This window comes from Xiphophorus hellerii, chromosome 5 (genome assembly GCF_003331165.1).
Source record: "Xiphophorus hellerii strain 12219 chromosome 5, Xiphophorus_hellerii-4.1, whole genome shotgun sequence".
Classification (NCBI taxonomy): domain Eukaryota; kingdom Metazoa; phylum Chordata; class Actinopteri; order Cyprinodontiformes; family Poeciliidae; genus Xiphophorus; species Xiphophorus hellerii.
In genome coordinates, this window is record NC_045676.1 from 22,197,807 (window position 1) to 22,223,386 (window position 25,580).

Genomic DNA, 25,580 nt, shown 5'->3' on the forward strand with positions numbered 1-25,580 from the left:
ACGTTTATCGCCTTAGCATGTGCTATTGCTGCGCAGTTCGGAGTATTTCGGTTCAATCTACACAAAAATAAGGCGACCTACATTTTCTGACAGATAATCAGGAGACTAAGTTAGCTAATCAACCACCGTGAGTGTTCCTTCCTATTGATCGCAAAATGAAAATTCAAAACCATAAATCTGCAACGGACAGAATGTTTTGTTTGGTGTTTTTACTTTTTTGTGTGGGAAATGTTTTTGTGTTTGTTTGTTTGTTTTGATTCCTGATGCACTCGAACGCAATCTTTGCTCTGTGCTTCCGGGACTGTTTATTGGTTGCCCTGGCAACGAGTCACGCACGGTGACCTTAACGTGAATCTCACCGACTGAGAGAGAGAAAAAATAATACAACCAGCCGTTTTTTCGAGAGGGTCTTCGCTGCAGCCTGCGGAAAGGGGCGGTGACGGACCACTGTCAGTCTCATACCTTATATGGAAATTGGACTATTACATTCCGGAAATGAAGGGGGCGCTATTTTCACAGTCACTAGTATAAATACCTTAAAGAAGCGGGGTAAGAAGTTTGAGAGGTTTCACCACTGACATTTGCCACGCGATCCACAATGCAAAAACCAGGAAGTCAGCAAAAGGTACTTTCTACCGTATTAAATCCTTTTTTTACAGAGTAAATCAATACGCTTTTCTAGATTAGTTAGAAAATATAATTGACAGCTGTAAACGAGTGAAATTCGTAGTTCGGGAAGGCTAATTTTAGCATGTAGCATAGCTAATTATTTCGTGCAGGCCACCGTTAGATAAAAATCTAAAAGTAGAAAATGTATAATTGAAAAATGTATTTTATGCTCAAAATTTGTTTTTTTATTTAAATTTCACAGATGCACGTATCAATTTGTAACACTGGGATCGGAGCTAAAATTGTTCCGTACTGCATGAACAACAAGTACTACTGTCCCCTTTGCTCATACAGTGCGGATGAGTCTTACAAGGTTAAGAACCACATTGCAAGAACTGCTGTGGTTCAACATAACGGTATGGAAAAATACACTAATGAATGTTTTTTTTTACACACTTATCAGTTCTCTCGTGTTTTTATTTTATTTTATTTTTTAAGGTTAATATTTTTTAAAATATGTTTTTGTACACCAATGTTCAATTTCTGGAAAGTCTAATATTTTTTATAAACTAACAGCTTTCTTTATAAGCTATCAGCTGCCATCATAGTACCCAGAGATGAGTACATCTCTGGGTATTTTCAATGTATTTCAATGTATTTTTAGTAACTGTGCAGCAAACTACACATTTAAAAGTAACAAAGTATTTTGTGAAATGGCTATTATTAAGTACTGTTTTACTGATTATAACGTGCAATGTAATATTACCCATTTATTTAAGCAGACATTAATAAAAATGAAGTTATGTGCACTGTTAGGTATTTTAAAACCAAAAAGGAAACATTTTAATACAAGACAACAAATTAAGGTTAGAGGAAACCTAACATAAACAACTTTTATCTGTGTATCGTGTTTAAATTTTTTGTGTATTAAAATGTGTTCTTCATTCAGTGAAGTTACTCACATTATGTTGCATGTAAGAGTATAACATTTTGAAAAATGGTCCTAATTATTTATTTTTTTGTCAAAATTACAGAGTAATTGAGTTAATCTGATTAGTTAATCTCTGCCCATGGCTGTTTGAGCAATATCACTTCTAAAATTTAAATTCATTTTTTGCAGAATATATATTTGTTATCTGGAAGCCATTAATTGTTAAATCCTACAAAACAGTAACAATGTTAAGGAATGTACAGTGATTAATTCAAACATGGCTTTTTTTCTACCAATCAATTGTGTATTTAATAGCTACTACTTTTATTGTAGTAGCTATGAGGCTACTAAGAAAAACAGGGATTCATTCTCCCTGTTCTGAGGGATAATGAATCACATCTTGTTTAAACATATCTGCAATGTATATAAATGCTTTTTTAAAATTTTACTCATTTCTTTTTGTTACTGCAGAATTCCATATCTTCAGATGTGGCCTACCATGTAGAGACACCACTCACTTCCATTGTCCTTACTGTTTTTCCACCATTGACAGAAGGGACAGGTTTGTTAATCATTTGGTTAATCACAGAATGACTTTTCACATGGTGTCCAGCTGTGCAGCAGCCCAGCCACCTGTCCACCTACCAGCTACAGACATCCAGGCTACACAGGCGCCTGTCCGTCCAGCAGCTACAGACATCCAGGCTACACAGGCGCCTGTCCGTCCAGCAGCTACAGACATCCAGGCTACACAGGCGCCTGTCCGTCCAGCAGCTACAGACATCCAGGCTACACAGGCGCCTGTCCGCTCAGAAGATATGATTACATGTGAAATGTGCAATCTGCGCCTGAGAAAAAAGAATCTTCGTATTCATTTGAAAAGAAAACACCATGAAAAAGTGGAGCTGATTTCACAAAATCATCATTTAAGGAGTCAGTGTGTGGATGCAAAAAAAGGTGTTTTTGCTGTTCAGAAATCCTTTTGTGGTCCATCAAAACCTATACATGTAATCAAAAACACCTGGTCACAATTTCACAGATCAGAGTGTGAGCTTGACAGGTGTAATGTGAATGCACAATTTGCCAAGCGAAGTGGGATTTTGCCTTTTGAGTGTGAACACATTCAATCATTACGCTTTTGTCCACGCGCCACAGACTCAGAAGGACCTCTGTCTGAAACTACCCTCAACATCCTGGTTGACAACTTATGGTTCAGTGTTAAAAGAAAAGAAGAACTTTTAAAAAATCAGCAAGAGGCGCTATCAAGTAATACGCCGTTTTCAGTTCTTCTTTTTGGCAGTGGGACAGACACAACTTTTCACGTGTCTATCTTTGAACCAAAAATGGCATTTTTCAGCAGACTTGGAAGGGTGATTGTCACTTACGACAAAGGAAAAAATACCTGGCATTGTGCATGTACAGAGGGCAAAAGGTCCTGTACGCACAAGGCTACGGCAAAGTGGCATCTTTTTTGAAAAAATGCCAGACATGTTCAAAGCAGCAGTACATTCAGAGGAGGATGTTATGTGTGGGACAACAGTATCAGAATGTCAGGAGGAAAGTGGTTCCATTACTGATGATGCAGCAGAGAGGATAATCAAGTATTTGATTTACCACAAGAAAATACCTGCTGATCTTCCTGACAGTCTTATCACCAGAAGTAGAGACGCCAAGTCTCTCAATGGGTTCCCCAAACATCTGATCCCATCAGAGACTGAATGCACAGAATGTGGACAGCACGCCAGTCTTGGTGACCCTCAGTTGTTGTCTTCCACTGCTAAAATAGTGACTCTGACAGGAGTAGTTAAAGGTTAGTAATTTAATGTACTCCGCTGTAAGTACAAGTGCACAGATTTATTTTTATTTCCATAAGAATAATATTAATATTTTAATTCTATCATGTCAGCATAAGATCTTAATAGTAACCTTTTTAATATTCTCGTAGGTATATCAACATACAGGAAGACTTGCCCCAACTGTTCGATGGTTTACCGATATCAAGACTGGGAAGATGGTATTCACAACTTCAACGATCACTTGCTGCTGTCCATACATTTTTGTCTGGTACTGAGGAATGCATTGCAGGTTAGTTGCATTTTTTAATTATTTGTGTAGAATGTGGATATTATTTTTAACACAATACAATAAATGGTTAAACATGCATTAATGAGCTTTTCATCTAAAGGCATCACTGTGACTTTGTAAATGTGCCTTACTTATTTCTGTAGACTCACACTGCTGTAAGTCGCATAATCGAAACTATCGAATACACAGAAGGAGAGAACTTTCCTTTCAAGGATCGAATCCTGCAGGCATATCTGTCGTTTGAAGGTCTAAGTGACCATGATTACCAATACTCATGTGATTCATGTGGGTATCATCCTGCAATTGTTGTCATGGATCTACATAAGAAAGGTGTTTTCAGCATGCCAGGTAGGTCTTTATGTTTGAAACCTGCATGGATCAAAATACTGTTATTTGAAATTTTTGACTCATCTGAAATTAACATTAAAAAAATAAAATCCTGTGTTTTTTGTTTTATTTTAATAGTTAGTGAAATACCAAACCCACCTCAGCAATATAATGGCGAAGTTAATGCGCGCTCATTTTGGGAAGCGGTTACTATGGAAGTGATTAGCCGTGGACTTTATCCACGTAAGTCTGGTGTCTACTCAACAGATAAATGGGAAACATTTTGTGTACCAAGTAATTCATGTATTAATGTGACTCAAATGTTTTTCCTTGTCTCCATTGTATTTCTCAGCTGGCTGCAAGAATCCTTTTGTTGTAAAGCCTACTTATCACAACTGGTCCCCCTGGATTGGACCACAGACAAGACGATCTGACATTTTGATCAACACAGAGAGTGAAAAAGTCCACTTGCCTGATTCCGACAGTGATGTAGACCAGTTTCTCACAGAAGAGCGGCTTGCAGATGAGGTTCTCAATCTCAAGGTAGTCTCTTTTTTTTTATTTATTTTCAGAATTTTCCGATTGTGTTTGTCTTTCAGGACAGTTAAATAATATTAAAAATAACTAACTTTTGGTTTTATTTTAAAGCTACCTGAGATCAGGAGACTCTGCAGTCAATGTGGAATTGACAGCAGAGGTTCTAAGATGGATCTTGTGCTCCGTCTGCGGGACAAAATGGCTTCTAGAGCCACATATAACAAGGTTTTTGAGAAAGTGTGGGGTGCCTCTGGTAAGTGTGTGACAACTCCTAACAGAAAATGTGTTAACCCATAAGAAAGTATGACCTTGAGAAAAATAGAAATTACCAAAAAAACATGCCTTGTGTATCTGCTATTTTGAACATATAACACGTTGTCATAGTAATGTCAATGCTATTGTTAAGCTTAATTTAGTACACAACAACAAGGACCTAGATAAGTTGTATGCTGTACTAATAAGAATATGATTTGTTGTTTCAGGTGGATGGGCTGTAATCACTTGTCCCTGTGGCATTATTTATTCTGTAAAGTTTAACCTGAGAGCGGAGAGCCCTAGAGACTTTGCAGACCTTCTTTTATCCTGGAAGTTTTTTTCCAATATTACAGTGTATGACTACCCCAGGGGATTGGTAAGTCATCTAAAGAAGAGGTGTGCTAAGGATACCCCATTTACCATCCACGATGGTAGATTGGTTGAGGCCACCCCTGAAAACATAAGACAAGCTACTGAAAAAAAACTTGCTGTAAACTTACCCTGGTTGAAGCACAGGAAAGAACCAGAAGACAAGGGAGGGCATCCTGTCACTGGCTCATTAGAGCATTATTGTCTGAGTGACGTTTTCCACCAAGGCAATAGTAAGGATGAGAAGGATGTCTTGCGGAAGATTGAGATGGTTCCGGAACTGGCAGGAAGATTAAACAGCCAGTGTGCAGAGCAACTATTTGCAGGCATGAGGAAAAATAACTACTTCCTGAATATGCTCAACCCATCCACGCACATCTTTCTGCAAAGAAACATCCTCCACCATTTCAATCTTAGGAAGAACACAAAAACCAAACAAAACATTCTAAAAGTTGCGGGGCCGCATGCAAATTTGGTCCTAGACAAAAATGGATGCATCATAATGGGTAATGCTCAACTTTTGTGTTATCGTTGTGGTAGTCTCTGAAATTAAAGCACAACACATATATTAATGTAGGACTGTTTCTGTTGATAAAGGCTGTGAGAAAAACCAGCAACATGCTTGCAGTTTGGAAGCCAGCGTTATTCAAACTCACCAATGTTCTCTTGATGACTCTTTGACAAGCTTACAAACAACTGGAGCAAATAAATTCACCTGGACTCAAAAGCCTAATAACACAGAAATTACTTTGGTAAATATTTATATCAATTTTGCTTGGTGTTTGTTTTTTTAATATTTCTTTCTGTGTTTTTTTTTTTTTCAAATAATTTTTAGTACTTATAGTTGTGACATGATCAGGTGTTTGAATTTTAGTTTAAAACAAAAGACACTGCACAACAGTGTTCCCAATATTTTTCTGTTAGAGACATCTGTTATGATGTGAAATTTCTAACAAACAAGCAGTATAAGCACATTGTAAGTTGTGGATATCAGTAAACATACTTGAGGAATGCATGATATTGTGCAAAATTAAGTTAATAAAATGTATTTGTCTTCCATTTTTCTTTCCTAAGCTTGCTCAAGTATTGGACCAAACCAGAGATCCAGCTGAATATGTTGCTTGTGTTGATGGGCAGGTCCTCACCAGAGGAGACATGTTCACTCTTGGTTTATCGCAAGACATGAATGGGCAGGTGAGTTTAAATATTTTTCAAGCCATATCAGTGTTAAAGTTGTTTTTTATGTTGTTAAAATATGACTGCTACAATTCTTCAAAGATTCTGAACTCCTGTCTGAAAGTTGTTGAAAGAATGTGCATCAACAAGGTATGTCAATTTATGTAACCTACATTTGTTTCATGATATTTGAGAGGTTGGAATCGTATAAAAACTAAAAGAGTAAATCTCATAAACGTGGAAATGAAAAACAATGTCAGGCATGGTTTCGGATGTGAATTTAACATAGATGACAAAAAAGTGTCTCTTTACTTTGAACTTCTTGATTGTCCCTTTTTTATTATTATTTCTCTAGGGCATCAAAGTTTTTGCAGGAAACAGTCATGTAGTCCACACCTGGTTTCCACCTCTTTCCCTTGACCCAGCACAACACCTACCAGTACATCCTGTTGATAAATTTATGTTCACCTTTGGAGGTCAGATTCACCACAATATATTAATTATTTGATTTAATTGGAAGCCGCAGGCACAAGATCTGGACTGGGTTCTGATTCCTGTGTGGCATCCTGGACATTGGACACTATGCGTTAGTACAATACTTATTTGATATTCACCTTCATATTTACTGCCTTTCTTGAAAGTAGTCAAATTCATTCATTAATGTGCAGTAGTGTTCACCATCAGTGCGACATATTATTTCAGATTCTGAAGCCTAAACATAGGGAGATTTTCTTCCTTGATTCTATCAATGGCACTGGCTTCACTGATGAAAACCGCATCAGAACATTAAGGTTTTATAGGAATAAGTTTGAGTGTGGCATGTGTTCAATATGTTGTTCCGTTGTTCCACGGAGGCAAAGGTTCAGCATTAATCTTCATTTTTATGTAACAGTAAATATACAAATTGAATTTGTGAATAACATTTTAATGTCTGAAATTTGATAAGACACACATTTTGTAAGCAGTTTCTTGTTTCTTTTTAACAAAGACATGGGTTAAAGCTGGACCATCAAGAGACCGTTCTGTCTCACATCTGTCTTGCATTTTCATACATCTTTATAATTTTTATGTTGTGAAATATACCCTTGCTAATTTTTAACTTCTCTTATGATTTGCATCATCAGAGAAGTCTGTCTTCAGATGTCATCTGGTCCATGGACAGAATTTGTTGGCAACGATGTTGAGGTGAGATGTTATGATGGGACACTTGTGGTTCTTAAGAGCTGCTTATTTCAAACCGTTCCTGCTTTAAATGTTTATAAGCAATACTGTGGGTAAGGCTGTTGTCCTTTACCTCAATTTTATAGTTAAAGTAATGACGCATTACTTTTCTCTACCCTGTTTGAATTTTCTCTTAAACACCACAGGGATTGCCGAAACAAGGACTGTCCAACAACTGTGGAATGTTTGTAGTGATGGTAACATCCGCTTTCACCCACCATATTGTTGTATGGTTTGTGTAGATGTAATAATCAAAATTTTCTCAACAGTATGCACTGTACTTTGTGATGGGAGCATCATTTGATTTCAGCGAGGTAAAGAAAAAGATGAGAGTCTATTATTTCTGTTTGATATTTCATTAAATTTCAACCTGTGATGTACACAGAATGATATGATGACAATACGAAGATGGTGGTCTCTCACTCTCTTGACAAACTTCCCTGTGAAGTAAGAACAATAATGTACCACATCATGTTACAAATATGACAGTTTTTTTAAGAAAACATCCCTTTGTCCTTTTTAAAGGTCCAGAGAAGAACTGCAAAAGGAGAGAAAGCGGAAAAAAGTTGAGGAAAGGGAAAAATGTGAGGTGAGTTGTAGCTAAATTTCATGACTTTGTATTTTCAAATCATGTAATTTCTATTCACAGTACACTTTTGGTGTATGCTTATTTTTTTAAGTCTGAAATAAAATCAGGATAGAACAATTAAAAGGGTTGAATGACTTTTTATGTTATTTGGGCTTGCATTAATCTTCCACTTAAAAAAATCTATATTTTTACAGACTCTGTTTGCTGATGACCACAACTATGCCAAAGCAACCGAGGCACAAATTGAGGTTAGTTTTTAAAAATATGCATAACTAGTAATTTTGATTTGTGTATCTTTATGTGCAAATGAAACTACAACTCTAAATGATTTAGGCAAAAAAAAAAAAGTAAAATGTATTATTTGGACAGCGTTTTTTATACCATTACAGATGGATAGGATAAGGTACTGACAGATACTAAGTCTTAATTATTGTTTCATGCTCGTCACCATTCAGGTACAAAGTATACCGCCAATCTTACAGGTAAGATTCATTCATAATCATGTCATAGCCATTCTTCCAGGATAAGTCTTGCAATGCACCTGTTTTTTTTACTATCATTATTTTCAGATGCCTTTGATTGTCCTGGAAGCTATTCTCCAGGAGGTAATACTGGCACAGGGAGACACAGCTTACCTCACGTTGGCATTGACATGCAAGTCCTTTGAAGCCATTGTGTCTGACCCAGTGTTCAGGAAGAAGACTCACTTTGCTTGGTTGGATGGTAAGGACCTTTCACTTTTTTCACCTAAAACATGTGAAATTAGATTTCCACTACATAAAATAAGTTTTTCATTAACAGGTGAGATCAACTGGGAAAATTTTTCTGAATCATTCAAGGCAGAAAACAGGATTCCTTTTGCGGTTATCCAATGTTCTTCCTGTAACCGGCAGTATAAAGACTCTGTGGGCTTCACCACAGAGTCTGTGGTGAAGTCACCGGGCATGGAAGACGAGGAGAGTTCCCTCGTTACTATTGTGATGGCATACCTGGACACTGCCCTGAATGCCAGTACTAAATGCAAGGAAGATATTAGTTTTTTTTCTTTTTTTTTTATGATGAAGCACATTTGCCTTTTTTCTTGTTCAGTCATTTGTTTTTGAAATATGTTAATAAAATATTATGTACATTTTTGAATGTTACTTTTGTTGTAACTCATTTGATTGAAATTATTTAGTTTTTATAGAAATGGTGTCATTTCCACACAGTTACATTGTGGCTGTATTTTGTTGTAGAGTAGAGCCAATAAAATGGTTGTAAATATATTGTAACAGTGTTGTTTAGTATTTGGATAACCTTGATTTAACAATTTAAAATACATGCTAAGTTCATAATTTTCAATATTTTATATGTGTAAATACAATGTTTCCTATACTTTTTCAACAATGACTGGAATCAATACAAATTTCATTTACAAACCTGACATACGGCACAAACAGAAACACAAATGTTTCTGCTTGTTTTAACAGTCAGAATGAACTGTTTTATAATAAAGCAAGCACATACAGAAACATTGTTTAGTTACAAAGTTATAATCCAAACATAAGATTAAAGGTAAGCTGAGCAAAAGTAGAGATCAGGTGGAAGTGATGGAAGCTCAGGTGAGGAGCAGTTGCACATCAAGCCGGAGTTTCTGAAGGGTGGAGGAGATAAGACCGGCGCCGTGATCAGGTGAGATGAAGACAGTTATAGTTACAATTTACACAGGTTTAATTTATGTATCCAGTGAATTTATTAAAAAAAGGTTTTCATATAGAAAAAAATAACTCCTGAACAGCAGATCATTCTCTCTGGCGGTGACCAGCGCAGCGTCTACGGCCGGGTCCGAAGATTATTTCTTATCAAATAAAATTTCTAAAACCTACTTTCTGTGTGAGTCTTTCCAGGTTGAAGCTGAATTTAAAGTTTTAAATGAATCACTGGGTTCTGCAACAATTGCATATTTAAGGTCTTTGGAGCGCAGTTTATAAATTGATTGCAATTAGAATAGATTTGTAATTTCTAAATGGAATAGTGGGACACCAACCAGTTTACTGGTTAAGACATTATGGTAAACAATAACAGTTGAGCTTGTTAGAAGTTCAAAAGTCATTTAATTTGTTAGTGAATTATATTCAAGATATGAATAATAAGAAAAATATTTGGCAAATAAACAGAATTGTGAATGAACGGACCAGGTTGGCCAAAATTGTTGACCAAACCTCTTTTCCATCTAGTCCTTATGAAATAATGAAAAGGACATTGTATATTAGATTTTAACTTATTTATTTTAAGAATACCATTCACAACATCTAAAACTATTATTTGAATTTCAACACCAGCAAGTATTTGTTTATGGATGGACTGGCGATGTGTCCAGAGTCCATCAGCAGCTCTCACCACCCCGCTATATGTGTATAATAATTAATGGAATGGATAGATGTGTTCTTAATGTAATGTACATTTGTCTCTAAAATATTAATTTAATTTGTTTTATGACTTTTGTTTGGGATAGTTAGGGTGTAAAGATAGATAAATACATCTCCATGATTCCTTCTTTTAGATTGTTTGTTAATATAATTTTAACATCCGAAAAGAAAGATTTAATAAACGTAATATATAACGTATCTCATTTCCTTAACGTTTAATTTGTAATTAATTTTAAATGTTAAAAGTGTTATTGGGTGTTTTGAAAAGTTTTGAAAGTGTAAGTTTTGAAAGGGGTAGTCAAATAAAATGCGTTATTATTATAATTATGAAAACACGGCGCACCCTTCATTTCCTTATTATTGTTTATTGTAGATTGTTTGTTACTAATGTAATTTTAACATCCGAAAAAAAGATTTAATAAAGATAAAAAAGCGGACATACCACGTGACTGACATACCACGTGACTGACATACCACGTCACTAACATAACGTAACACGTGGTATGTCATTTCCTAATTAGCAATTAATTTCAAATGTTAAAAGTGTTTTTGGGTGTTTTGAAAGGCGTTGTGAAATAAAATGCGTTATTATTATTATAATTATTAAAACACGGCTGGTACAGGAAATGGTGTCACTGGCGCCCCCTTCATTTCCGGAATGTAATAGTCCAATTTCCATATAAGGTATGAGACTGACAGTGGTCCGTCACCGCCCCTTTCCGCAGGCTGCAGCGAAGTGTACTTGGTTTTTTCTACATTGTCCCAGAACATCATTGCATCATGTGTTTGTAGAACGTGGCGAGATTCAGAGCAGTCATCAAATAGGATGAAATATTTCATAAAGCATAAAGAGACAAAGTTTGTTAAATTTTAAACCATGGCTCCTAAAGCGACAATTAAATTTAATTATTGGTCAATATAAACGAGAATTCGCTTTTTTTCTCTCTTGTATCTTTACAGAACTGACAGAAACCAAACTATTTATAGATTTATATGCAGAGAGAATATATATTTTACATATCCAAACATCAGCATCTCAGCTTTAAGTCACATTTTATTTTAAGTCACCTGTAATATCGATGGTCACTAACCAACTGCCCCAACCAGACCCAAAACAGGTTTTTGCGTCTTTAATATTTGCTAAAAGCAAATATACTCAGCAAATACAGACTCATTCCATAAATTAGAATATGACTGAAAAGTTTCTTTGTTAGTAATTCCATCACCATCAAGTGAGAGACATTATATAGACTAATTAGATTACGTCCATTTTAACATATTTAGATTTCGTAGTATGTTTAATACTACAAAATCTAGTAGCATTTCTAGTTATTTGTTACTTTTACTCCGACAAGCCTGATCAGGACATATATCCTAATTTATTGAATAAGATTTGTTTGGCATTCACATGTAAATTTTGGCTTTATTCTTAGCACTAAAAAAAGAAAAGGTCTTCCAGAAACCCATCCCCCCCGCCCGCTCCTTCACGTCCCCACCAACTTGCAACACAATATTGGAGGTTAGCAACCTCAACACTGTCCACGTCTCCAGGAAGCAAATGTTTCTCAATATCTGAGATCCCAGATCTTCTGTACGAAGCAAACATTAGGACAGGGAGTTGATTATTACCAGGCTACCATTGAATACACAACCAGAGGAAACTAAAACATGCCACGTCGATGTTTTTTCATTCATTAACCACTTGTTTATTATTTTAAAGCAAGAATCAAACAAGGTGCACATTATTTACACATATTTCAGAGCTCATTTGCTACAGTTATTCAGTAAATCACAAATCCTTGGCCACATCACTTTTACACTTTTAGGCCCACATCATTTACGGCACTTTTGGGAACGAAAACAAAACAAAAACAAGCTGTTTAAAGTGAGAAATTAAAAGAAGCTGCTTTAGATGTCACAGATCCAAGAACTAGATTTTCAGCATTTGACACAGCTGTTACAACTCAAACATATTACCTCAAGATTTAATCACATTTTAAACTCTTCGGTTCCCAAACTAGCTTAGGAGTTGCGATCCTCCTACAACCTACACCCTCAGGACTCCAGAGTATCTTAGCAAGATTTAATGGGATGTATGAATACCTCTGCAGGGCGCAAGCGGTTTTTAAAGCAGAGGAACTCTCCTGGATTTGTTGTCTTTGACCACCAGAATGATGTTGCAAGGCAATTCTCAGTACAAACGAAGTCGTCTCTTCCTTTTTCTCTGAACCAGTTACGCACATTTTGTATGAAAAATGACAGACGTCACTCCACCGTTTTCACAGATGACTCAAGAAACACATAATCTGCTCACGGGTCTAAATTCAGCTCACACAACGAACCAAAACTGGTCTCTGATCTGCACCAGAAAGAACTGGCGAAGCAAATTAACTGCAAGCTCAGAGAGCAGGTTTTGGTGATCTGTAGTTCTACCTTTGAAGCCTGTTAACTAAAGAAACCCCTCACGTCTCAGAAAACTAAAAATGTCAGTATTTAACTTAGGAAGGGTGCTGTTGCTCTGTTTTTGGGCGGTGGAGGAAGAAATGCTGCACAGAGGGAGAGAAGAAGAAAACATTCAGTGGACAGACTCGTTCAATAAGTGCCGCGTTATCTCCAAGCTCCTCCCTCTCCATCAGAAAGTTAGCTGCAAGTTCAAAGGTCAGTTCAGCACTTGTATACCTTTTCAAACCAACACACGTCTGTTACAGTTAGTACAGTCAGTCTGGTGGAAATGCTCAATCATTATGGCTTTAATGAGTTTAAGCAGCAAAGGAAAGGTAAACCTTTTCTGATTATATATCACAGGATTTGTGTTACTTTTACAGAATCCATGATTATAAAATATAACTTAAATTAGGTTGGGGTTTTTTTCTCCACAAACCTTGTAACCCATTTGGTAAATTCTATTACTATAGTTTTTTGAGCAATTTAAAGAAACAGAAAAAAATCCTGAAAATCAAAACAACATGGCATGTGACCGTCCTGTCTTTAGAATAAAGAGAAACACACGTTTGGCCTCCTCCACGCTGATTGTTGCTCCTCTACAGGATTGTTTTCACTGCAACGCCCCTCTCCCCTGCAGGTTCAGCTCGTCTGAGGTAAATGTTGCTTTTGCGCACAGGTGAAAGGTCACATTGCTCAAGCCTCTTTCAGTGTCTTCAGATCTGATCTCAGGCCAGTTGGCGTAAACAGCGTTTGCCCGTCGTCTCCAGCCTGCCGCCGTGAGGCTCACGTCCTCCCGGACACTTTGAACAGTGTGTTGACTTGAATGTAAAACCGCATCGATACGACAGAGCGCTGTCGCTCAGCAGCGCCCCGTCATCCGTGAAGACCCCCTCCCACCCCCCTCCACTGCGTCAGTATTTGGGCGGCAGGTAGCCGGTGTCGCTCTGCGGCGGGAGGTTTGAGGTGAAGGTGGGCTGCTTCTGGGATTCGGGCATGTTGCTGGGGTAGGTGTAGGTGGTGGGGGTGTAGGTGGTGGGAGCATAGGTGGGGGGGTACGGGGTGTGGATTTCCTGGGCTGGATCCGTGTAGGTGGGAATGCTGACGTCGTCCACGCCCCGACGGAAACGGCCCAGGGCGAAGTAGGTCAGGATTCCCTGCAGGAGGAGAGGATGATCAGTAAGTCATATACTTATTTTCCAGCAATAAGTCAAAGACGGTTAATAATGTAACCGTTCAGGGTTTAATGCAGATGAAAGCTTGGAAAGATGCTTTTAAGAGCCGAAAACTTTAGCCCATTGAGCTAAATGTGACTCTACGTGCGCTGGTGTCAGATACCGTGTGATATCTGACACCAACATGTTTCAACTTATCTGTAAAATCCTGTGAAAGCTGATATATTCACAGCTTCCTGTTCATCTGGAGGAAACCAGCAGGTCTCGTTGTCCCAGATATCACACAACTCTGGTGACATCATTCAGTCAGACTCACTCAAATCCCTGAAAATTTCTCCCCGTTGTGCAACACTTTTTTAGACCATGTTGTTCAAAGGAGACATCCATAGAAGTGGAGGTTCTTGAATTACAGTTTGGTGCATGTTTTCATAAATATACATCAATAGCGCCAATTTATTTAATAGAGGCACAGGAAGTAAATACAGAATATGGGTCTCAAACCAGTTTAGGTCAATCCCAATTCACTGCTCACTGGCAGGGCAGCCTGATTCAACTAGCAGGAATATTGTTTGGACACATTTTAAATGATGGGCAATGAGTTAGTAGTAAAATATTTTCTCAGTCAATATTAAGGGGCACCAATAAACGTAGCAGAGTTTGGATCACAGCAGCTAGCCATCAGGGAACATCCAGCTAAGGGTCATGGTTTCTTTTTGATTACACAACTGTACCACAACCAGTATACTTTATTTTGACTGGGTTTGAACCTGTGTTTTCCATTACAACCCATGTTTTTTTCCATTATTAACAATAACGCGACTGTTTTGGCTGCTGCAGATTCTCATCTGATCTGTATTATGTAATAACCTGCTGCCTATTTGCTTTTCCTGCTCATGCTATGCTTTTATAAAGCTTTTATAAAGCATAGCATGATGTTCATAAAGCAGGAGAAAACAACCTTTTCTGTAACCTTACTCTGCACAGAATTAATAAGCCAGGAACGTGTGCCTGACACCAGACACATTTATGGATGTAAATACAGACATAAATGTATGTCTGCATTTACAGATAATTCTGTTTCCCAATTAATAATTAAACTATTAGTAATCACGATACATTTCACTAAAGTAAACAAACACATGAAATCTTACTATTTATAGAGAACTCTGAAAGGGCTGGAAATGAAATCTTGTGTTTTGTGTCTCAGACTCGGCTTTCAGCAGCACGCGGAAGTCAGACAATGTTGACTTTGAACGCGGTTATTACACTAAGGACTTCTTGTTCTTTCAAACCCGTCTGCTTAGCTTTCAGATCTGCTACAGTCTATGAGATATTCTCAAAAAGGACAGAAAGGCCACAGCAGATAAATCATCATTGAATTTAAGACTTTAAATAAGCAACAATTTCACATGCGTTTGTTTTTTACCAACTGGTTTAAAGAGGTTTAAATATTTTGTTTTTCTTTACAAGGCAAGACGTTTTCAAGACCTGAGAAAAGTTGAGCCATTATTGCTCAACAGGTTAGACAAGTAAAAAGGCTTCCAAAAATATCCAGAGGTAGCCTGGATTTCAACATACCTTAGATGTTTTTCTTTTTTCTTTTTTACAAACAGAGGAAGTTCAACACTATTGTTAGCCTCCACAGGAGCGACCAATGAGGTCATAAAGAGGCAACAGCAGAGCAGCTAAACCTCACAACACGACTCGTCTATCAGGAGAGAAGTGAAACAAGGATGTGGGAAAGGAGAGAAAACTGCTAGCTAACACAAATGTTACAGCTAATGTAGGGTTTAATCACACAGAAGAGATTCAGGACCTTTTGTTTGGAAAGAGCTTTAACAGAAATGACCAAAACTTAAGCTTTTTCTGAGTAAAATGGAGCAAGAACCTCTTTCAAATCCAATCATTATTCAGTCAGCGAACACAGCATCCCAAAGGGCTACCAGGTGACCAAACGACAGCAGCTTTCAATAATAATGTGCAGATAGGACTAGTTGTTATAAGTATTAAAATATAGTTGAACTAACCACAACTAACAAGACTTGTAATAAGAAGCCCAAGAATGGTATATTTTCTCTGCGTTATCTCTGAGTTTTCAATCTCTGTTGCAGAAAATGCTGGACTTGGAAATGTTGGCTTTATTTTGGAAACCTTTCTTGATGCTAACCGTGCTAACCACTAATAAAGGTTGTAAGACGTGGTTTAAAATGTCAAATATTTAATCAGTTTGTCAAACTGGTAAGATTAAAATGAATAAAACAGTCATGGCTAGAAATATATTTTAAATTATATTTTATATATTGTTGTGGTCTAGGTCTTTAAGGACAAATTGGCGACACAATTTGGAGTGTTGGGTGCGTCTCTATTCAGAACAAAATGTCTCAGCAGTTACTAAACAATATATAAATATAAATTAATTCACATATAATTACCTGGTCAGAATTTTTCATCAGCTTTCTGACGAGGTTAGTTGGTAGTCATGAATGTAAATGATTCAGAGATGTTTTCTCTGAATCATAAACAACCACCGTCAACTATTCCACTCAGAGTAAGATGTTTTTTAAACAGCACCCTCTCCACCACATAGTGGACAGACAGCGGAGCACCTTCTCACATAGGCTGCTCCAGCTCCGCTGTCGTAGGGACAGATACAGGAAATCCTTCCTGCCACATGCCATCTCACTGTACAATAAAAGCTAAATCATTGTTCTGCACTAATCAGTCCGATTTTGCACAACTGCATTGTGGCACACTTGCTGTACATATATTTACAGATACATATCTGCATTTTTTGAATCCTTGCAAGGACTGCTCTTAAGTTGTTTCTTATATTAACAGCATTTTATATTTTATTTTTATTTTTTATTTTATCTACAACTACTACTCAGTGGTAGTTGTTATTGTGTCTTGTCTCTATGCTGTAACTGCGAAGTAATTTCCCTGCTGGGATGAATAAAGTACTTCTATTCTATTCTATTCTATTTTTGCGGACCAACGTTTTTGCGAACCAAGCCTGAGAATACGTCAAGAAAGCAAACACAGTGGCCTTTGTGCTTACCCATGTGGCAATGGAGAAGAACGAGAAGGCAATGGTGGCGCGCGCAGCGTCCTCGGGGATCGCCCTGACATCATGAGTGCGAGACCACTGACTGGCCAAAAGGCAGAAACACACAAGCCACAGGAAGGTCCACGCGCCTGGAAAACATGGAGAGAGCGTTTCAAAAACAGTCACTTGCTTTTTAAAGTAAAAACTCTGAAATGAAGAGCAAGCAAGCTTGACATTTGCTTGGAAACAACGGCTAAAAGTGTATCCATCTGCTCAGCTGAGCACAAGCTGTTGTTTCTTCCTCCAACTAACACTTCTTTGTTTGCTTGAAGAATGGCCAATTGTGTGTTGTGTGCAGCTGATAAGCGAGCATTTCATCAGAATCTGCCGGGTCATCCTCCTGCCGCTCCACCCTGCTTCTCAGTAAGTACAGAGTTAAGCACAGAAAAACTCGCTATTATATTCAGCAGATGATGATGATGCCAGGAGATTGAGCTTCACAGAAGAGTAACACATTTAGATTAATTAATTATATTAATTATTGACATGGAGGTAAAAGTACAGCTGGCTACTGACTGCCATCCTCCATTATTATTATTATTATTTGTATCCAAGTATATTGAAGTATTTTTGATGAATGAATCAAAGGCAAATAATAATTGAAGAAAAAAAATCTAAAATGTAATTTAACATTCACTTCAAGTTAACTGCATGTGATTTTCTGGAGATTTTAATTTTACACCCTGTTCCAACTGTCTCCGGTTCTGATCCCTGATTAATCCAGTTGACTTTATGGAATATGACAGATTATTATTCCTGGTCAAACCTTGATAACTTTGAGAAATATCCTACTGGAGCAGGTTAATTAATAGAGTCATATATCCACATTTCCTAACAAAAGACTAACGGCAGATAATAAAAGGATACTTAAATCATCTGCTGACAAAGCCAATGCAAAAATATCTCCCAAAGTGGGTAAAACACAAAATATCTATGTGCAGATAGATTTCATTACTAAAAAAGTCGAAAACAAAACACAGCAACAATAAAAAAAACTACAAAGCTGCAAAAAGGCAAAAGTATAATTACGATTTTTTGTGCAATATTGAGTGCGAATGTTCACACATGCTCTCTATATTATACAAGGACTCAGTCTCATCATCTACTTTCAGGAAGGGACAAAAATCCTAATAAAACAAAAATACAAATAAAGTTACAACGATGTAGATTCTCAGAAATCCATGACCTAAAAACTTTGTCTTTTTTTTCTTTTTTGCTTCAATGTGTGATTGCTGTTTTCCTGTTTCTTTCTTGTTTAGCGTTATGTCAAGGACCGTGATTGGTTGACTGACTCATTGATTGACATAGATATCAATGCTGTTGATCTGATCGGTTGCCAAGCAGCAGGTCTGGTCTTTATGTGAGGGTTGACCTGATTAGAGCTGATGACGAGCAGAGAGGGAGGAGTTTTCCTCTTTGAAATAGAGGGCAAAATGTTTACCAACCTCCTCTCATGGCCCACTTTTACATGGTCACTTTATTAGGTACACATCTTCAAACGTGAAGGCGAAATCGGGAGAACGAACTGGCTTTGATTGTGGCGTGGCTCGTGGTGCGAGGCGGCCTGGTGTGAGAATTTAATAACTGAGATTTTGACTGTTTGTTGAGTACAGAGAGAATGGTTTGAAAAGACAAATCACCCAGTCAGCAGTAGCCGTGTTTGCTACATGTGTTGATGTCTGAGCAGTTAAAGAAAATATAAAACTCAACTATAGCTCAAATAGCCATTTGTTGGAGCCAGGGTAAGAAGAATCATCCCGTCTTTCAGCAACTGTTCAGGCTGGGAGAGGTATAACGGTCAGGGGGATCTTATCTTGGGACACTTTAGATCCTCTAATACCAGGTGAGCATCATATAAAACACCACTGCTGACCGGAGTATTGCATCTGATAACCTCTATCCCTGTATGACCACAGCGTACCCCTCTTCTGATGGGACAGCGAGTTCACTGAACTCCAGTTACCTCCTAAGTTACCAGATCTTGATCCAACAGAGCAGCTTCACCAACAAAAGAGGGTCCAACCCCATGATAAGACGGTGTATCTAATAAAGTGACCAGTTAGTTGAAAATCCAACAAGTTCAACAGCAGCTTTCGTTATTTCAAATTCACAGCCGTGGTGCGAATGAATCGAGCATAAGTTTGAGGTCAGGGGATGCGGCTCTCCCCAGACTGCTGGATCTAAAGTATGAACCAACTGCATCGTTTTTATAAAATTTACAAACAGATCCTCTTATACCTACATGTAATCCATATAATGGAGACCAATGGAGACCAATCCAGTTGTTACTGGATTAACAACTGGGCTAAAAACTAGAGAGGATGGGAACAAAATCAACAACAAAAAAACCCACTGATTGATGCAGCTGTTGTACCTAACAAAGTCCACCACTCACCTGAGAATCCAAGGTCCGCCATGACAGCGTACTTCCTGTCCTGGGCGTTGCTCATAAAGGGAACGTAAACATCCAGCATGAGAAAGGCCACGCAGGCCAGGAAGGCGATCACCCCGACTCCCACGGCATACTGACACGTCGAGTCGCTCTGGTTGAAGATGCACTTTGCCTGTGAGCTGCTAGGAGGGTTGACGTACCCCTCCGTGGTGATGCAGGCAAACACCACCAGGGCAAACACCTTCAGAAGAGAGAAGAAAAAAAAGAGGTCGTCGTTATAAAAATACTGTACATATTAAACATAAAATACATTTGTTTTTGAGCTCTGACACTTTAAAGCTGGCCTCTCTCCTGCTCTTTCTGACACTCCACCTTCAGCAAGTCATCACAGCGTTCCTCCATCCTGCTGCTTACAACCATTCTTTAACGTTTGACGGAGATGATGAGCTCAGCCGGCGCACAGTTCCACCAGGTGTGTGCTAATTGCTGCTGCCGCTAGTCTGGAGGAGCTTTGTGGAAATTGTGAAACCAAGCGTTGCTGTACCTCTGAATGGTTGCCATGGGAAATTCAAAGATTTTCTCAAACATGCATGAAAGAATCAAAGCAGCAGCACTCCGTTTATGTTTTCAATAAGGGAATAACATCATAACATGATATAGAGCTAAAATAAAAGGTCAATTTTATTTTAGCCTTCAGGCAGTCATTTGGTTCATTTTATGAAAGCACTAAAGGAAATGTCTAAAAAGAACTGAATTCAATGTATGTAAAAGATTGAATTCAGATTGAATTCATGTAAAAGAATGAGGAATTTGCTTGGCTTTCATATTAGCAACATAATTTGATGTTTTGTTGTTCGACAACGGGAGGCAGGACTATAAAAGCATCTTGTATTTGCTTTCCACAGTCAGGTAAAAGAATAACAAGATTAAACTGCGTCACAAACAGCCCCGTTTCTCACTGCCGACACTTTAAATGCCCCTCCCGTTCCCCTTCTGCCCCGTGGTTGCGGTCGGCCACTATCCGCTCTGATTACTCGCTGCACCATGTGACCTCATTTTGGGTGCAGCTGCTTGCCATGTGATTCCTGAGATGCCACCAGCTCCCTCCACAACGCTCATAATGGGAGCGGAGAGGGGAGGAGAATGCAGCAGGAGCTGGAAAATGGAGGTTCAGGTTGAAGCTTAAGGTACATAACAGGACAGACAGTAAATATATAATTTCCCTTGAAAGGATCATGATTTCCTCTTTAAAAACATGTATGTCTAAAAATCTGAACTCAGATTTATCCCCCGTCTAAAGCAACCTCCAACTGATAAATTATTCAACACTAACTTTTTAAACTGGCTTTACAAAACATTACATTTACCTTTACATGTACAGACCACTAAAACTGCTGAAACTTTTAAATCTTTGCTCAAAACTCATTTTCATTCCCTGCCGTTTGACTCAAAAAGAGTTTGCGATTCTTTCATAGTAACAGTTTGTGTTGTATCTTTGTATTTTGTTTCAACCTTATTTTTTGCTCTCTTGTTCTTATTGTTGTTTAGCGTGTTTCACTTTATTGAATGGTAGCACGTTGGTAAATGTCTGTGTTTTTATGCCCAGAGGGCTTCCTTCAGTGTATTATAAGCCTGGCGGCCCACCAGGCTTTACTTCTGCTCCCACCAGGTTTGGCATTGTTAGTTTATCTTAGTTTTTTTTTTTTTATTACTGCCTTTTTCAAGACTTTATAGTTGGTGTTTAGGCATTAATCTTCCAGTTTTCCAATAATGCATAAATATCAAGTTATATTTTCAAATTTCCTGTCCTGTGATATTTTCAAACTTTAAACATTTTTTAACTCAAAAACATGACGTTCTGCGGGACGACTGCCCTAGTGCCCTGACCACCGGGCTTAGCAAGTTTTCTGGGGGAAACCCAGCACTATCCATCCATCCATCCATCCATCCATTTTCTGTTCACCCTTTGTCCCTAATGGGGTCGGGAGGGTTGCTGGTGCCTATCTCCAGCTACGTTCCAGGCGGGAGGCGGGGTACACCCTGGACAGGTCGCCAGTCTGTCGCAGGGCAACACAAAGACATACAGGACAAACAACCATTCACACACACACACACCCCTAGGGAGAATTTAGATAGACCAATTAACCTAACAGTCATGTTTTTGGACTGTGGGAGGAAGCCGGAGTACCCGGAGAGAACCCACGCATGCACAGGGAGAACATGCAAACTCCATGCAGAAAGACCCCGGCCGGGAATCGAACCCAGGACCTTCTTGCTGCAAGGCAACAGTGCTACCAACTGCGCCACTGTGCAGCACTATATAAATAAATTTATATAGCGCTGACTTTCCTGCTTGTCAGGAAAGTCATTTTTAACTAATGACTTTATCACTGAGCATAATCTCTGTGTTATGTTTTTAACAGAAACATAGTTGGATGAAAACCGCGATCAATATCTAATATCAAACATGCAACACACAATCGAGGACACACGCTGGACTTATCAGTAAGGGAGTTAATATTTAATTGATCTCTGTAATTGATGTCTAATTCACATGGAGAACTACTCTCGTAAGAAGAGAAAGAAGCGATTGTCGAAAGGTTAAACAAAAAAACTCAACTTCGCTGGAAACTCTTGAAAGAAAGGATGAACATATGTCACTTAACCTTGAAGCATGCAAGAGAATCATTCTTCTTTGAAATCATTAATGAACATATTGACCCTGCTTGCGTCTTGTTTGCCATAGTTGAGTGACTAACAAACCCTCCTGTGACTGCAATGAATTCGCTTCTTACAGAGAAAATTCTGAAAATCAGAGGGTTAATCATCATTATCCAACCCATTACTAATGTTATGTTCAATCAATATCAATCTAGAGACCATACTGTTCTACCAACTCAACCCCCCCACACTCCCAAAAACACTAGAAGGAATTATAAATCAACTAAGCTCCTCTTCTTGCTGTCCTGATATCATACCCACAACTTTTCTTAAGAAAGGCCAGCCTATCATAAACTCATCCCTCTCATCAGGTGTTTTAAAACAGCAGTTATCAAGCCTTTGATAAAAAAAAAACAATCAATCTGGACAAATCATCACTGCAGAATTACAGGCCAATCTCCAACCTCCCATTCATCACCAAAATCATTGAAAAAGTTGTTTTAATAGTTAAATAGCTTCCTAACAATGACAAACCGCTTTGACGTCTGAGTCCGGTTTCCGTGGTTACCACAGTACCCGGGCCGCCCTCGTCAAAGTGTTCAATCCACATAAATACAGACTGTGGAAGAACCACAGCACTAGTTCTGTTGGACTTAACGGGAGAGAGTGGTAGGAGTTCGACCTGTAACCCGGTGGGTTGTGGGTTCGAATCCCCACTCCATCTTTCTCAGTCGTCGTGTCCATGGGCGAGGCACTTCGTCGGCCTTCCGAGTCTCTGTTGGCCGATTATTACAGCTAGAAAGTACTGATCAGGCCCCAAAATATGGATGACACATGAAGACAATTACAAAGTCGGTCTTCTATCACCTGAAGAACATTTTCAAGATTAAATGTCTCAGCAAGATCAAGAGAAAGTCCTCCATGTGTTTTCTTCCTCTAGTGCTTTGTTTAGTCACATTGATTACTGCAATAGTGTCGTCACAGGTCTGATTTGAAAGAAAAAAATAAAATAAAAATCAGACAGCTGCAGCTGATCCAGAACACTGCTGTGAATCTTCTTACTAAAACCAAGAAGCTAGAGCAAACCATCCCATTTTTAAAGTCCTTACACTGGCTCCCTGTGGTTCTGAGAAGTAATGATTCTAACTTTTAAACATCTTCAAAAGGTAAACTATGCTTGCATGAACTGTCCACATTAGTAGTTGACTTTTGCAGGTTTTCTTCATTTCAGATCACAATAGTCCTTACAATCCAGTGGCTACGATCCACCGTATGGTGACTTCTCTTAGTCCTAGACTAGCTAAAGCACATCATGGGACCCGGAGGTATGTTTCCAGAAAACGAAACATGATTAAAGTCAGGTTTAAATCACCAGATATAGACTCTGATCTGGTATGAAGGAATTGCAAATGAGTTGTACACAGCCACAGCAAGCATGCACTGCATTTACCCAGGGAGAGCAGTAGCTGACCAGGAGTAACAGGAAAGGGTCAGCAGGTGGGGGGAGGTATCACCTTACCTGCCCGTTCAGAGCCCCTATTTACCACCAACACTCTTCATCTCCCTCACACACACTGTGTTTCACATAAACAACGATGGCAGCCAAGGGCATGTTCTGTTCTCAGCCCTCCTCTGATAGCCTGAATGCAGAACTTTATCTGCATCAAAATACACGTTTTGACTCCTCTGAATCTGGAGGATTTCATTTCTCAGGAGTATCTCAATTAGACAAAGAGAGTTTGGAAGGTTTTATTCCACCAGGGGGATGGAAACCGTCCCACTCAAAGTCTGAGTCAGACCCAAGCAGGCGAAGCCTGGGACGCTGTGGTTTTAGAGGCCTCAAAATTGTGCAAATGATCATTTTAGTAACCGATTAATTTGATTATTTTGACGATTAAACTGATATAAAAACATACATATTCTACATTTTTGTCATTTAACTTCTTAAGCCCTTTATATCCAATATTATAAATACATTAAATAAATGATTCAATTCCTTTTTTAAGTAAGGAAAACATTTTATTGCCTAAAATGCAACAACATAGCATTCTTTTAGTAAACCTGAACCAGGTGAAGATAAACTAGAGCACTTGAGGAGTTTTGGCTTAAATATATTTACAGACAAAGATGTTTTTGTCCTAATTGCAAACGTATATTTTTTTAGTACAGTTCTGGCTTAATTAATGAAGTGAAAATACCCCACACCCCCAGATAACGATGAATCGATGAATCCGTTTCTAAATTTGTTGACGGTTGTTTCAATAATCGATTAATCTAATTAATTGTTTCAGTCATAATCACAACTGCTGGCAACAGTGATGTCACAGTCCCTCCTCTAACCTAACCTTTGACCCCTGGGCACAGACAGAGAGCTTTAACGGCATCCTCCACATCTCCTACTGTGTGTTTGGTCAGTTTCAGTGACTGTGTTACTCCATTTAGGTTAACATAGTTACAGTCGCATTTTCAGCAAAAGAGAAAAGAAAGAAAAAAGAGATCCTAATCCAACAACCCTGAAGATCATGCTACCAAAACTCCTGAATTAGGCCCTGCTCACAGTAAATATTACTGTTTCACGAGACACAATGATACAAATTTATATTTAATAAAATTACCTAGCAACAGGTGATCACACAAGCATATCCCCTCAGCATGAGTTACCATAATTTCTCCTCATAAGCACCTCAACGTATAACTACAGTCGTTTTCTTCCATTGCACAACATGGAAGTAGGACAGAGTTAAGGTCAGAGACTAACAGCAGCGTTCAGACGCTCAGTTCATCCCGGAAGTGAAAATCTACATGACATTTGTCTGCCTTTTGTCTTGAGTGTTGATCTGTCACCGAGCAGGCTGCAAAAAAAAACAAAAAAAAAAACCCCACCACGCCTGCTGGAGACGCACCACGAAGAACCAGTTTTAACTCTCCAGCTCATTTATTTATTTAAAACCAGAGTCCACCTGTTTACACATTAGGTTAAAATCTCCACCGGCTCTGTTTAAGTCTGAGCTCCTCCAGCCTCTCACTCACCCAGCTGAGGACCCGCACGATTGTTTGCGGCTGTCGGACGAACTTGTAGAAGTCAAAGCCTACTCCAGCCAGCGCGACTCCGTATGCACTTGCACCTCCGGTCTCCGCCATGTCCGACCCTGGGAGTGGAGCCGGGTCCCCGGACAAGTGAAGGCAGCCTGTGGGCTTAGAGGAACCAAAGCTCAAAAGCGCTGCCACCTCCTGAGAGCGTTTCCCTGAAGTGACAGCCGCAGCAGGAGGCGGAGAGCGGCGCGGTGAGGGGCGGAG

At 38.7% G+C, this 25,580-nt stretch overlaps 2 protein-coding genes across 2 annotated transcripts; one reads left to right on the top strand and one right to left on the bottom strand.

Moving 5' to 3' along the window:
• The first annotated feature begins 407 nt into the window (after positions 1-407).
• LOC116720831 (uncharacterized) lies at positions 408-9,367 on the top strand. Its single transcript, XM_032564287.1, is given in 26 exon segments — positions 408-625; positions 872-1,025; positions 2,012-3,009; positions 3,011-3,350; positions 3,486-3,625; positions 3,769-3,973; positions 4,091-4,195; positions 4,305-4,495; positions 4,601-4,742; positions 4,972-5,619; positions 5,711-5,865; positions 6,188-6,307; positions 6,392-6,439; positions 6,645-6,728; positions 6,810-6,875; positions 6,992-7,080; positions 7,414-7,474; positions 7,657-7,707; positions 7,780-7,824; positions 7,896-7,957; positions 8,036-8,099; positions 8,294-8,347; positions 8,555-8,581; positions 8,669-8,822; positions 8,901-9,013; positions 9,016-9,367. Coding segments are annotated over 26 exon segments (4,245 nt in total). The 5' UTR covers positions 408-598; the 3' UTR covers positions 9,118-9,367.
• A 2,820-nt stretch (positions 9,368-12,187) lies between these two features.
• On the bottom strand, positions 12,188-25,550 carry syngr2b (synaptogyrin 2b). Its single transcript, XM_032562543.1, has 4 exons — positions 25,314-25,550; positions 19,626-19,863; positions 17,183-17,319; positions 12,188-14,106 (listed from the first exon to the last, which is right to left on the bottom strand). The coding sequence occupies exons 1-4, from the start codon at positions 25,422-25,424 to the stop codon at positions 13,864-13,866; spliced, it is 729 nt and encodes a 242-aa protein (XP_032418434.1). The 5' UTR covers positions 25,425-25,550; the 3' UTR covers positions 12,188-13,863.
• Between the last annotated feature and the right edge of the window lie 30 nt (positions 25,551-25,580).